Raw genomic sequence first — 14,266 nt, 5'->3', positions numbered from 1 at the left:
AAATAAAGCAGGGGAGAGAGGAAAACCCCAGAGTAATCGAACCCAAGCATGTCTAGGAGGAGGGACCCTCCAAATGCAGCAGGAGAAGGTGATTTATGCATCCAGCTAAACCAAGGGAGTCAGGAGCTGAGGCCAACGGAATGGGAGTGGCTGGGAATGGTGGCATGCAGCAGAAGCCACACAGACATGTGGCAGTGAAGCTGGGGGGGCCATGAGCTTTGGAGGGGCCAGAAGGCAGGCAGCCCATAGTGAGAGGACAGGATGAGGGCTGCAAGGAGTCATAGGGCTTGCAAAGGCTGTCTAGGCTGTGCCCCAGGGCTGCTGCCAAGGGCACCTGCAGCAGTGAGACCTCACAGCCGTCATCACCCCAAGGTGTGTGTGGAGGGTGGGTTTGAAAAAGGGCGGAAGAGGCTGCAACACAGTGATTACACATGCATGTAAACACATGCCTCAGTGAGGGCTGGCAGCCTCCCAGCAACACTCCCATGGGGATGAATGAGACCCAGGGGCCTCCAGACTGCACCCCAGCAAGTGTGCAGTGTGCTAGTGTGAAACCCTGGACTTCAAATGATAGATCCAGCAGACCTACAGGGAGGATAGGGCGAGCATACCCCCAAACACAGCCCTGAAAGAAAAGGAGATAGAGACAAAGACATACACACACACACACACACACACACACACACACACACACACCCCTAGCATCAAACACAAGAGAAAGGAAGCTTACGTGGCCCTCACTGCCCTATTCTCCCTCCCGCATGGCTGCCTCCCTGGAACCCCCACACTTGCAGAGGCTTGCAGGGCATGGGTGTGGAGCCCTCTCGGCAGGCAGCACACCTGCACATGCACCCACATACGTACCCAGAGGCAAGTGGCTGGCACAGGGGTGGGGCAGGCTTGGATCCAGGAGCCCCCACACGAAGCCAGATCAAGGGTTATCCCCAGGCCCTCCAAGGAGGCCCAAAGCACTCTGGAGCAACACAGAGCATCTCTCCAGTTGGGATGGCATTGCCAGGGCACATGAAGAAAGGATGTGCTTCCCACTGTGGCTGTGGGGGTTGCCCTGTGAGTCCAGAGCCACCCTTTAAGGGCTTTCCCAGGACCTCTGACCAAGCCATGTAGACACTGGCCCCCTGCTAAGCTCACACACCTCGTAGTGCTCCAGTCTCTGCAAATGGACACCATGCAGAAGGGCTGGGGGACCAAAGGGAGGGAGCTCCCCAGGGACTGCCGGTCCATTTCTCAGCTCAGCCCAGTAGGGAGGGCCTTAAGGACAATCTTAGGAGACCAAGAGCTCAGATCTCAGATCTTAGGAAGGAAGACACAGATCCTGAGCACACCTACACTGGTCTCACAACCCCAGTCACCACTGTCCAAATGCACGCATCTCTCAATATATTACACACACCTGACCCTGTCACAGTCCCACTGAATACTACACTGTCCACAGCACACTGTGCGCAGGGTACTCAGGCCCCCATTATACACACAAAGAGCACTGACACATGTCCCAGGTTCCTCCTATACTGACACACTGCGCACATCTCCCCACCCGTCAGAGGACCTATTTTTATCAAGGCTGTACACACAGACACTGAAAACTCTAGTGTCCTCAGCCTACACACACACACACACACACACCTCCATACACACCACCCCGGCCTGTGCACACGGTGCCCACACCGAGCTCACAGAGAGAGAACTCGGCGACTCCCTCCCACGCGGGGGGCCCTGCGCTCTCGGCCCCCGCAAGCTAAGCCAAGCTCCCCCTCGGGGTTCCCTAATCCCTCTTCTCCCCTACAGCTGCCGTCCGCAACAGCCCCACCCCGGGCTTCAGGAAACTTTTCCTCAGGTCCCTAAAAAGGGAAACCCGGAGTTCCTCTGGTTCAGCCCTGTCCCCGGCCACGCGCAAGTCTCCCCTTATTCTCTAGCCCTGCTCCTACCAGACCCCGCCGAGAAAGGTCACCGTAGGCAGCCCCCTGCCTGCGCCCTGGGGGTGGTGACAAAAACAGCTGTCACCGGGGGGTGGGAGGGGAGGGAAAGGTGTCAGCCCCGCACGGGAGCCGGGGGCGCAAGGGGGTCGCGGTGACGCGCCAGAGAAGCGCTGAGAAGCCGCGGCGGCGACGGCGTCTTCCGAGTCCGGGGCGGCGGCCGCGCCCGGAGCGGGGCGCGCGGAGCTGTCCGTTCAGCACCACCGCGCCGCGCCCAGCGCAGGGCCCGCGCCCAGGCACCCCGGCTCCGCTCCCGCCCCGGCTCCGCGGCCGCCTGCGGCGCGGGCTCCTGCCTGTCGCGGCGGGTGAGGGGCGCACGGATCCGCAGAGGGGGGCTCCGCGAGCGGCGGGACCACGCGGCCACCTGTGAGCCTGCCGCAACTGCGGGCGGCGGCGGCGTGCCCGGCCGGAGACTGGAGGAGACGCTCGGCGGACCCCGCCCGCCGGCCCGCCGGGCGCACACACAGGCGCACACACACTCGCACCCGCGCGCACACGCACAGCCGGCAGCGGCCGCCGCCGCGATGCTCGCCAGCAGGTCGGGGAAGTTTCCCGCCGGCCTCGGCCGCGGGCGCCCGTGCTCCCAGGTAAGCGCTTCCAGAACGCGCAGGGCGAGCCCGGGCAGCTCCGCCGGGTAAGGCGCAGCGCACGCGGCCCCGGGGCACAGCGCCAGGCGGCCGGGAGACCGGGCGGGGGGCGAGGGCGCTCCAGTCGTGGGAGGCGGACGCAGGGAAGGCCGGGCCACCCCCGTTCCCCCGGCCCGGGTTTACAGACTCGAGCGAATTTCCCCGCCCGCCCCCCTCCCGGAGCTACGCGCCCCCAAAGTCGGCCCAGCCCTGCCCGTGCGTATCTCAGCTCCGGTCCCGCCTGTCTGCGGCGAGCGGGCGGGGGCGTCTCCTCCGCCCGCCCACGGGTAAGGTCGCATACAGCCCCCTGGGCTCTCAGAGCCGCGGGGCCGCGACCCCTGCACGCGAAAAGCGATCGCCAGGACCCCCGGGGTGGGGGTGGAGGCACGGCCGTGCTAGTAGAAACGTACCCACCCCAGCCTTTCCTTGGGAGAGTCCAAACCCCACAGAACTGCTCCCCCACCCCAGTGCCCTTCAGCACCCGGAGACCCACCTAGAGAGGACGGGGCCCTCCAGGGACGGGTGGGGAGAGAGAGAGGGGCGCTGGGGCCGGGAGCCCCGGAGCTGTGGCCGACGCGGTTCCTCCGCTTCCAGGTGTAGCGCCCCCGCGCGGCGCGGGCGGCTGGGCGTCTCCAGCATGACCGGCCAGAGCCTGTGGGACGTGTCGGAGGCCAACGTCGAGGATGGAGAGATCCGCATCAACGTAGGCGGCTTCAAGAGGAGGCTCCGCTCTCACACGCTGCTGCGCTTCCCTGAGACGCGCCTGGGCCGCCTGCTGCTCTGCCACTCGCGCGAGGCCATCCTGGAGCTCTGCGACGACTACGACGACGTCCAGCGTGAGTTCTACTTCGACCGCAACCCGGAGCTCTTCCCCTACGTGTTGCATTTCTATCACACCGGCAAGCTTCACGTCATGGCCGAGCTGTGCGTCTTCTCCTTCAGCCAGGAGATTGAGTACTGGGGCATCAACGAGTTCTTCATCGACTCCTGCTGCAGTTACAGCTACCACGGCCGCAAAGTGGAGCCCGAGCAGGAGAAATGGGACGAGCAGAGCGACCAGGAGAGCACCACGTCCTCCTTCGACGAGATCCTCGCTTTCTACAACGATGCTTCCAAGTTTGATGGGCAGCCCCTGGGCAACTTCCGCAGGCAGCTGTGGCTGGCGCTGGACAACCCTGGCTACTCAGTCCTGAGCAGGGTCTTCAGCATCCTGTCCATCCTCGTGGTGTTGGGGTCCATCATCACCATGTGCCTCAACAGCCTGCCGGACTTCCAGATCCCTGACAGCCAGGGCAACCCTGGTGAAGACCCCAGGTTTGAGATCGTGGAGCACTTTGGCATCGCCTGGTTCACATTTGAGCTGGTGGCCAGGTTTGCTGTGGCCCCTGACTTCCTCAAGTTCTTCAGGAATGCCCTAAACCTTATTGACCTCATGTCCATTGTCCCCTTTTACATCACTCTGGTGGTGAACCTGGTGGTGGAGAGCACACCTACCTTGGCCAACTTGGGCAGGGTGGCCCAGGTCCTGAGGCTGATGCGGATCTTCCGCATCTTGAAGCTGGCCAGACACTCCACTGGCCTCCGCTCCCTGGGGGCCACCTTGAAATACAGCTACAAAGAAGTAGGGCTGCTCCTGCTCTACCTCTCTGTGGGGATCTCCATCTTCTCCGTGGTGGCCTACACCATTGAGAAGGAGGAGAATGAGGGCCTGGCCACCATCCCTGCCTGCTGGTGGTGGGCCACTGTCAGTATGACCACAGTGGGCTACGGGGATGTGGTCCCAGGGACCACAGCAGGGAAGCTGACTGCCTCTGCCTGCATCTTGGCAGGCATCCTTGTGGTGGTACTGCCCATCACCTTGATCTTCAATAAGTTCTCCCACTTTTACCGGCGCCAAAAGCAACTTGAAAGTGCTATGCGCAGCTGTGACTTTGGAGAAGGAATGAAAGAGGTCCCTTCCATCAATTTAAGGGACTACTATGCCCATAAAGTTAAATCCCTCATGGCAAGCCTGACAAACATGAGCAGGAGCTCACCGAGTGAACTAAGTTTAAATGATTCCCTACATTAGCTGGGAGGACTTGTCACCCTCCGTCCCACATTGCTGAGCTGCCTCTTGTGCCTCTGGCACAGTCCAGGCACCTTAGGGTTATGGCGTAAGGAATATGCCCAGCCCCAGAGGGGAGAGATGCATGGGATATGCACCCCAGGTTCCCTTTACAGTATTTAGAATCATTTTTAGAGGGTGGTGTGTCTGACACCATGCCTCTGCACCTTTCAACGAAATGACACTCACTGGTCTTTGTATCGTGGGCATAAAATGTTCACCTTTCTGCCAGATGAGTACATCCAGAATGCTAATTTTTCTGTTCTTTGTGTACACTATTCTAGTGCTTGTGGCCTGGTACTGTCTGTGAGTTGTTGTGCTCCTGTTTCTGAAGTTGTCCTGTGAGTTCTGTACAAAAAGCCCCCATAAGTCTGTCCAGTGGAAATGCATCTATGAGGTCGGCAAGGATATCACGAGATTTTGCTCACAGTCACGTGAAAACAAAATCTCAGTTCTTTATTCATTGCTTCCATTTAGTTTTAATACCAAAACAAAGAGAATGCAAGTTAAGCACACTTGACCAATGCAAGTCTGTGAATTGTTTTTATAAATGATCTGTAGCTCTGTGGCTTGCATGGGTGCCCCAATCATCTTTAGGTGATGTAAACTGATGTTCATCTGGTAAATGTCACTCTTTAGAGAATGTTACTTAAATATGTAGTGAAGACTGAATTTTTTTTTCTAAGAACAGATGTGTCAGGGACAGGGGCTTCAGCTAAATTGTTCAAACACCAGGGTGCTTAAAGCCAACTCAGTGAAGGCTGAAGCTTCTCCTCCATGGCCAAGCCCCATCTGTCCTACGGTGACTGTAGACACGTGTATTCTTTCTGGGTGAGGTTCCTGGTCTAGGGCATTTGACCAAACTTTACTCGTCTTAGACAGTAGCATGTTTTTGAAATATTTATTTTTTAAGATGTTTAGAAATAAGGTCATGTTTTGTCTTTCTCAACTCAAAAAAGGTTTACCGTTGTATTGTCTCCCTGAGGTGAACAGTGTTGTGTTGCTAGCAAGAGCAGTAGCTCAAATACTTTTGTTGCCTGCTCTAAAAGCTCATAAAATGAGAGCCCTTTTATTTCCAAGCAGGATTTACTCAAATAATTTTGCTCCTAGGATACGGTACATTGTAGATGATGCTATGATTCCCCTGGAGTTCCTGCCATGACATGGAAACCTGGTGGTATGGAAGTATACACTCAAAACATAGACGTGCATGAAGGTGGTGTGGCTTACCCAGGATGGAAACACTGCAGTTCTTACTTCCGTTCCACCTGCCTTTTGTTGGGGGAGAGTGGGTAGAGACCAGGAGAAAGGAAAGAGTCATAAAACAAAAAATTGCTACTTCATAAAATGTGATAAATAATTATAAACTTCTTGAAAAGCTTAATGCTATTCCAAAGACTTCTAAACTTGTGTTGAAGGAAGACAACTGTTTCCTTCTCCAAAATGCACCCCCTCCTTCAGTTAACCAGCATATGACATTCTGAAGGGGAACTAGGGCCCTGTGTAAGATAATCCTGCTCCATCATCCTCATGGTAATCTGATGGCTTTCCCATGGCTGTCATTAAGTTTGGTCTTTGAAAGGGCTTTAGGATCCAGGGGACTGAGCATGGAGTTAACCTAAGCTTTTTATCCAAGGCTTGGGCCTCCCCTTCAGAAGTTCCACTCTGTGTTTTAGTTGATCGAGGATAACACATACCTCACAGGGGTGTGGAGAGGATCTCCTAAGAGGTTTGTGTACTGGCGGTTGCCATGGCTACTACAGCACGGCAATTTGTTGGATGAATGCACTCATCACTTATGCCCTTGAGTCTCCAGTTCAAATCCTTCTATCAGACTGGAGTCACATGGAGAGGAAGGGTTGGCAGGAGGTGGCCACCTCCCAGTGTCTACACCTGCTTCTCAGAAGCATCAGAAAAGATGAGATGACTCTGAGGCAACCAGCCACTGAATCAGAGGAGCAGGGCTAATTTTTAGAATTTGCACAGGCAACACACTTGGCTTTGGCCAATGTTTCTAGCGCTGAAAGGCATAAAATCAACAAAATCAGCCCCAGCTGCACCAAAGGCAGATGATGGTACAAACTTGTGAGGACTGTTCAGTTTGCCAAGGCTGCTGGTACCAGGTCACTGAGTGTGGTCTCCATGGTCACTGGCCATGAAGCTTGTGCAAAGTGGAAACAAGGAAGGAGGCAGAATAACTCAGTCACTCTCATATGTATTTTTCCTAACAAGATGGTTTACCACCAAAAATAGAGGTACCCTAGTGGGTACCTTTGCAGATGTGAAAGCTGGATAACTTGACTTTTCTTTTTGGTAATGACTTGCATTTATCTGGTGCCTTTCATTGGAGGAATCCCAAAGTGCTTTAGAGACTATCTTTTTAACATCTCTTGTACATATATATATATATACTTGTATAAAATGTTACTTTGCCCATCTTGACCGTCAGTCACTTCTGAGCATGAGAATGTCCCAATAGCATTGAGTTTTCCAAGTGATGGCTTCAGATAAGTGGGGGAGAGAACAACACACCTGGCTTGAATGCTGGAGTTAATTCCGACAAAGAATGGAGACGAACTGTGGTGCAGGGAGTAATCGTCCCCTCCCCCAGAGTCCCACCAAGGTAAGAAGTTCACAAGTGCTTTCGATTGGACCTTGGCTTGACTTTGCAAGACAACATCTAACATAGCAGTTTCCTCTAGTCCCTGAAGCTAACCAGGGAGGGAGGGTCAGATTAATTTTCTGCTCTGTTCTTGGAGCAAAAGCTATTAATATGAGGTAACATCTTAACGCCACAAAGCTGTCAGACTGACCCATAAACCTCCTTTAGGGGGGGAATCAGTAGAAACTGGAGATCGTTTATTTCCAGCTGTTGGCTTGAAAGCAGCTTCACTCCCAACATTTGAAGGTTATTATTTTCAATGCCATTGGGACAAATATACAGAGCAGGCTTTTCTCATGACATATATCATGAGCATTTTGGAAGTGTTGGGTTGGGAAGTGACACACATCTATTGCACAAATGCATATCAGTTATAGGTTTGTGTTTTCCACTAAACCCTTCATTTCCTGGGGTTTGCTGCTGAGGGGGGGCATGTTGTAGTGCCAAGCTGATTTGTAGCTCATAAGGTAGTAATTGGTATTTAACATTTGAATTTGTTATTTCTACTTATCTTAGCACTCAAGTAATTGAACTACCTGCTAATTTTTGCCTCATTTCAAAGAAAATAAGTTGTTATGCACTTTGGGATAGCGGTGATCTGTACAGGCCATGTGTTATCTACTTGAAGGCTTAACTGGTATTTCTTGTATGTTTTAACAGCATGACTTGTTACAGAGTTGTAATTTTAAAAATTGAGAACGCCGTATTTGCGATGTCAGTTTTAACGCTCATTAACACACTACTGTGCAAGCATTGGCGCAGGCTCCGCTGAACCATTGTGTCTGATTGCTGCACTTTCATCTCTGTGCCTCGACTCAGGAATGAGCAGTAACACTGACACACTCAGGACTCCAGCCTCGAAAAGTATGCAGATTAAATGGAAAAAAATTATCTGCGCTTCTTGGAGGCACTTCAATTACATATGCAGTGGCAAACACAATAAGGGCATTCGAAGTTGGGGACCAGATTTCCTGAGAAAGGCTGGGCTATGTTTATTCTTTGCATGCATATAGAGGAGGGGTCTCTTTTTAGCCAGGACCTAGAGCTGCTAGCCTTCTTTGTAGAAGGCACCGTCATGTATTCTTGGAACCCTGGTGAAACAGACACCCCTGCAGGATCCTCCTCCCACCCCCCAGCACACTGCCCTGCTCGGTGGCTCTGATGGCCAGCCCTGACAACCCCATCCTGTCTCACCAGGGGCCACTGTCCCTGCTGATGAAGTAGCTCCCCAACAGGACATAGGGTACTGGGAACCCCTCAGTGTCCTGGCTGGTTGAGTGTGAATATTGCAGGGGGCACACGGAGCCAATCTTAGCATTACTAAACCCAGACTTAGAGCGCGAGCCCTTCCGAAGGCCGTGGCGACTCAGTGGGAAGGGCGCTGGGCTGACCAGGCTGTGCTCGGTTTTGCCTTCAGCTCTGTGACCATGGGCACATCACTCGGCCTCTCTGAGCCTCACGTTCCATTGCTGCAAAATGAGAAGGTTGGATTAGATAATCCTTAAAGCCCTGCCAAGTTCTTCACTTCAATGTAAGAAACAGAATTTCTGCATGTCTCTCTGTATCCTCATTACAGCTGTGAACAGATCCTGATATCCCTAATTTACTTGTAATCAGAGAAGAGGGACTGCTTACAACCTTCTATTTGGTTTCATTTCCTCTTCAGCAGTCAGCCACAATAGATGACAATTTCAGGGACAAGGCAACCAGAAAACTGCTTGGGCTAGTGTCTGTTCCAAGTGGATACAGTTTTAGAGTTATGACTGAGTGTCTCCTTTGGGCTTTGAACAATTTACACCCATTTATACCTCGTCAAAATTCCTGCTATTAAAAATCATTAAACAGAGAAGAAAATTGCATTGATCCCATTTGGCTTCCGGGCTGACTCTGCCCACTGTTTTTGGTTGCCTGTGTGAGCCTGGCAGATCCCCTGCCGCTGTTCCTGTGAGGTTGCCCTAAGTGTGCAGGGCAGATGGGTCTCCCCAGCCAGCACGTAACTCCCCCTTGAGGAGGGGTGGGATCTGCAGGTGTCCTCTTCCAGTACTCTGCAGAAGGGAGCAGGGACCTGTGTGAACTTGCCCTGGACTCCTGGGGGCTGAAGAAGGAGCACAGCACCAAGGAGGCTCGTGGTCCTGGCATTCCCATCAAGTGGGGCTTAGCTCAGCTCCCCCTCTAGCTGCTGTCCCTCCAGCTGGGGTATAAACGGATGTATTTTGGGGCCAGGATGCTTTGTGTCTTTTTTTTTTTTTTTTTTGAGACAGAGTCTTGCTCTGTCACCCAGGCTAGAGCGCCGTGGCATCACCATAGCTCACAGCAACCTCAAACCCCTGGGCTCAAGCGATCCTCCTGCCTCAGCCTCCCAGAGTGCTAGGATTAGAGGCCTGAGCCACCACTCTGGCCTGCCTTGTGTATTAAGAGGAAAAACAAACACCTCCTCTTGAGGGAAGCACTTAAATACTGCACTTACATGGTTATTATCTTCTCTTATTTTTAGAACTTTTAACTAGCATTTCTACCCAAGGACCTTATATGGGTGTTACATCCAATTGATACTGTAGGTCTAAAAAATGGCAACGTTTTCCTCCTTCTGTGACCTCATTTATCTATGTCACCATCCTCCTGGCTAAATTCTCCCAAGCAGATGACCGTGTCTGCAGCTGACAAGCTGACACCTTCAGAAGCAGGTGGACACAAGCACAGCCTGGAAAGCCTGGCCCAAGGGAAAGAGATACAGCGGAGCAGGGAAGGAGGCCAGGTGCGCCTTGTAAGTTCTTGCAGGAGGAAAAAGGAGTTGGGGAGAAGCCAGGAAAGGGAGCAGAGAGCACATTGGGGAGAAGAAGAGAGGCAAGGTTCAATGGAGTTATTTTAGGCCTTCTAATGGATTTATCGCATTTTCAGTCGGCACGGGGCCTCCTGGAAGGTGAGTATTGCGGGAGGCCACCCCCACTCTCCTCCCCTGGAGCCGGGGCCCCCTGTCCGCTCGCCCAGGGCATCGCAAGCTGGTAGAGTAGACAGCTATGGAGACCACCGAAAGCATTTGGGATGAAAAGGGCAACGAGGACACAAGGAAAGAAAGAATAAATGTTTCCTCGTGAAGATGGGACTTCCGGGTTGTGCACAGGAAGAGGACAAGCTTCTGGCCAGAGGGTGGTGGTGGGAGTCAGGGATGGCGGGGGCGTGGGGGGAGGGGAAAGGGAAGAAACCTCTTCCTCCAGGAACAGGGACCTGCACGAGCAAAGACAGGGAGGCAAAGGCAGCCAGCACATGTGGGAAACACGGAAGTCAGTCTGGCTAAGAAGCAAGGTGCAAAAATAGGTCAGAGCAAAACCATCTGAAAAACTCACGAGCTTGAGCTTCATTCTTTTGTCGCTGGGGTGGAGACATCCCGACCAGATTAATGTTGTCAGAATGTGACTCTGGCAGCAGCTGGGAGCATGAGAGGGGCCAAGGGGCCTGTTCGAGGTCACGGCCACCGTACAGGCAAAGGGAGCGGGGAGGGCAGGGGGCAGAGGGGAGGAGGCTGGCTCTGCGGGTCTCCATCAGCAACAGGAGGCGGACGGAGGGGCAGGGTGGCTTCTGGGTTCCCGGCTGGGTTGGTGACTGGGTGGATGGTGGGGCCACAAGGAGAGACAGGGAATACTCAGATCCTCCCCGAGGCGGAGCCGTGCTGCCCAGGTGCCTGGGGACAGGCAGATGCTGGAGTGTGGCGGGCAGAGTCCTGGGACGGGAGTCGTCAGCTTGGAGATGGAAGTGAAACCGTGAGCAAGATCGCCAGGAAAGGTCCGGAGACACAGAAGAAAGGACAGGTGGCACCCTGTGGGAGGCTGGCATCAGAGGGGCAGCCAAGGGATGAGTTTTTCTCAGTGGACCCCTGCCCTGTCAGCCTATTTCTCTGCCTTCCCCTGGGAAACCCCAGGGCGGGCAGTCTCCATGGCAGCCCCAGCTTTCCTGGCCAGCCAGTGCCTCATTTTCCCCTGCGATGCACCTCTGATCCTACCACCCTTTTGAAACTGTTCTCTTGCTGGTCACCAGTGTTTTCCTCAGAGCTATTAATAAATTCAGTGGCCTTTCCTCAGTTCTCAAGCTCTCCCCAATTCTTTGACCCTGCAGATCCACCTCTAAGTCCCTTGCACTCCCTCCTCCCTGATGTTCAGACAGAGTGACGTTGATGCTGCCTCTCACCTCCACCTCCTGGTGCCTCAGTCTCCTTCTGTCCCTCTTCACCTTGCACCCCCACAGTTCTGTCCCCAGCAGCTTGCGGTGCTCTTTAGCCCCCTGCAGCCTCCACTCATCTGCCTGTGAGTGACCTCCATGCCCCTGCCCGCCTCCTCCCCACCTCTGAGCCGACTGCCCATGTCACCCTATGCATTTGGAAGTCACCCTGGCTGAAACGGCACTTCTTGCCCTCTCTCCGGCTTGCCTTCCTCCCGGCCCCTTCCTCATTCCTGCTCATGGAACCTCAGTACTCCCAGACCCAGAGTTTGAAATTTCCGTCATCTCGGACATATCCCCATTTATTTATCCATTTTCTCACCATAGCGATCATTTACTGGCAGCTAATTGCCAATACAATTCTAGATATAAGGGGAATAAATCTAAACGGCATTGCTCATGGTCATTAAGCAGCATAGACTTTGAAGTCCCTTTATTGCGCATTGAAATCATCTGGGGAGCTTTTGACAATGTAGGTTTCTGGGCATCACCCCACATGCAAAATCAGATTCCTGGGGTGGGACCAGGAATCTACTGTTGAAGGCTCTCAGGTGACTTTGGTGCAGGTGGTTTTCAGACCCCTCACGGGAAATGCCATCCCAGGGTCAGCCCTGACAGCCCGCTCAGTCCCTTCACCGACACCCGACGGGACACCAGGTTCTCACCAACACTGCCCTGACGGTGTCTGGCACATTGGGCCCCAGGCTCCATGCTAAGGCCCTCCCCCCACTGCAGTCCTTGTTAACACACATCTTCATTCCCGCAGACTCACATCCAGCTGTCATCTCTGACCCACGTTTGTCAGCAATCCCTCCCCCCCAGCAGGCTCAGCTTTCCCCTTCCAGGATCTTAGACCCACTGGTGACTTCTCTGGCTGGTTCTCATACTGAATCCAACCACAGACACGAAGGGTTGCAGCTGAGGAAGTGAAAACTCTGCATGGGACCAGCAGGGCTCTGAGACAGGGAAAGGGGCCCACTTAGGAAGGAGCGACGGCAGGGCGGTGGGGACATAGCAGATGTGTAACAAAGGACACACAAGGTTGACAGCATGAAGGGCCTGGCCACCCGAATGACCAGGTTCGTCACCCATCCAGGGATGGTCAGTCCTGAGTCCCAGACTCCTGGTCTCCCAGAGAGACCCGTGGTCTGTCCCCCTGTCCCTGGGCACCCAGGAGTTTGGTGTGAGCAGACAGCCTGGGCGAACGTGGTAGGAACAGAATTGGGGTTCTCAGGGAGGTTTTTTCCACTTAAAACTCTTTTCGTCGCCCACGCCTCCAGACATTTAAAGACTTCTGAGCTATTTTCAGACCTACTATGAAAAGAACTGAGGTGTTAGCAGTCAGACACCCAACTAACTGTTTCCTAAGAGGAGAGCTGGCATGACTCACTTTTGATCTGTCAGCTTCCTATCGATTTTCTCTGGCAAACTTGTGGGTCTGCCCAGGCCGAATTATAACCCACTGTCTCCAGGTGGGTCATTTCAAAGCCCATCGTGGGTTTGGAGTCTGCCTTTCTTTTTGTGGAAAATGTGGGAGGACAGGAGGGAAACCACAATGCACAAACCCAAGGGTGTCCCCGGGCTTTCCTCTGGCTGCCAGCGAGAAGCCAGACAGCTTTCTCTGTGCCTCTCCTGGATTGGAGAGTTGAGGACCGGCTCCGGGAACGCGGCGCTGGTGGGAACTGACGGAGCCCAGGAGGAAACCAGTTCCACTCTGGCCTTCACGCTGCCCTGGGAACCCGGGAGCCAGCGATTTGAGTTTCAGGAGGAGGATGGTGAGCTCTTAGGCACCGTGTTTAAATATATTGCTATGTAATTTTCCAATTTTAAAACATGAGATCACCCATTATTCAAGTAGCTTCTTCATTTAAAAAAAGCCCTTGTGTTGTGTGTGTTTGTTTTAAAGCCTTTTCATGCTAAAAAAAAATTCCAGTCAAACCAAAATAGCCTACTGACGTTCTCATTTACCTGAATTCCCCTTCCCAGTGGGAACGTGTGGATGTGTGTCAAAGCTTCAGAACTGCAAGACGCTTCTGAGTCTGAGGGACTCGTTTCTGCTGGTATTTCAGGGACGAGCTTGATGCCTGGAAACTGGAATGTGCAGATGTCACATATTCAGAGAGACTGGAGTGCTGGCCTCAGCAGACAATGCCAGGAGAGGCACCAAGGGACAGAATTGCATCAGCCAGGAGCCATTGCTCAGCTGGGGGCAAGGCCGTGTGCCACACTCCATGCTGGCTGGCCCATGCCCGGCCCCCCCCAACCCGTGCTCTCACATGGGTGCACCTCACACAGCCCCTCAGGAGCAGGTTTGAAATGTGACAGAGGGATGTATACATGTGTACGTGTGTATGTGTGTGTGTGTTTGTAAGCTCACATGTATGTGCATGTCTGTTGGGTGTGTCTGTGTGTTACCATATGCATGTCTATGTGCCTTGTGTGTGTCTGTGTGTGCATGTGCTGTGTGTGTGTCTGAGCACACGGGGGTAATGAGAGGGGTAGCCTCACCCTCGGAGGGAAGGTGGAAACGGCTGCTCTCCTGGGCTCCTGCTAGACGTCACTTCCGGAGAGAGGCTTTCTCTGCACTCCCCCCAATTTAAATTATGTTTTCTGCCACCCTGTGTCTCTCCCTTGCGTTGTCTCACTGCATTCAATATTTTCCCTT

General features: G+C 53.6%; 1 protein-coding gene across 1 annotated transcript; it reads left to right on the top strand.

Moving 5' to 3' along the window:
- The first annotated feature begins 2,194 nt into the window (after positions 1-2,194).
- KCNS2 (potassium voltage-gated channel modifier subfamily S member 2) lies at positions 2,195-6,075 on the top strand. Its single transcript, XM_045560707.1, has 2 exons — positions 2,195-2,581; positions 3,215-6,075. Exon 2 carries the CDS (start codon positions 3,258-3,260, stop codon positions 4,689-4,691), a length of 1,434 nt encoding a protein of 477 aa, XP_045416663.1. The 5' UTR covers positions 2,195-2,581; positions 3,215-3,257; the 3' UTR covers positions 4,692-6,075.
- Positions 6,076-14,266: the final 8,191 nt, after the last annotated feature.

Source organism: Lemur catta, chromosome 9 (assembly GCF_020740605.2).
Source record: "Lemur catta isolate mLemCat1 chromosome 9, mLemCat1.pri, whole genome shotgun sequence".
NCBI classification, from domain to species: Eukaryota; Metazoa; Chordata; class Mammalia; order Primates; family Lemuridae; genus Lemur; species Lemur catta.
The sequence above is the reverse complement of the archived record's forward strand: the minus strand, read 5'-3'. Positions and strand labels throughout refer to the sequence as shown.

Coding starts and splice junctions, on each gene's coding strand:
- KCNS2 (XM_045560707.1), top strand. CDS start 3,258: ATGACCGGCCAGAGCCTGTGGGACGTGTCGGAGGCCAACGTCGAGGAT.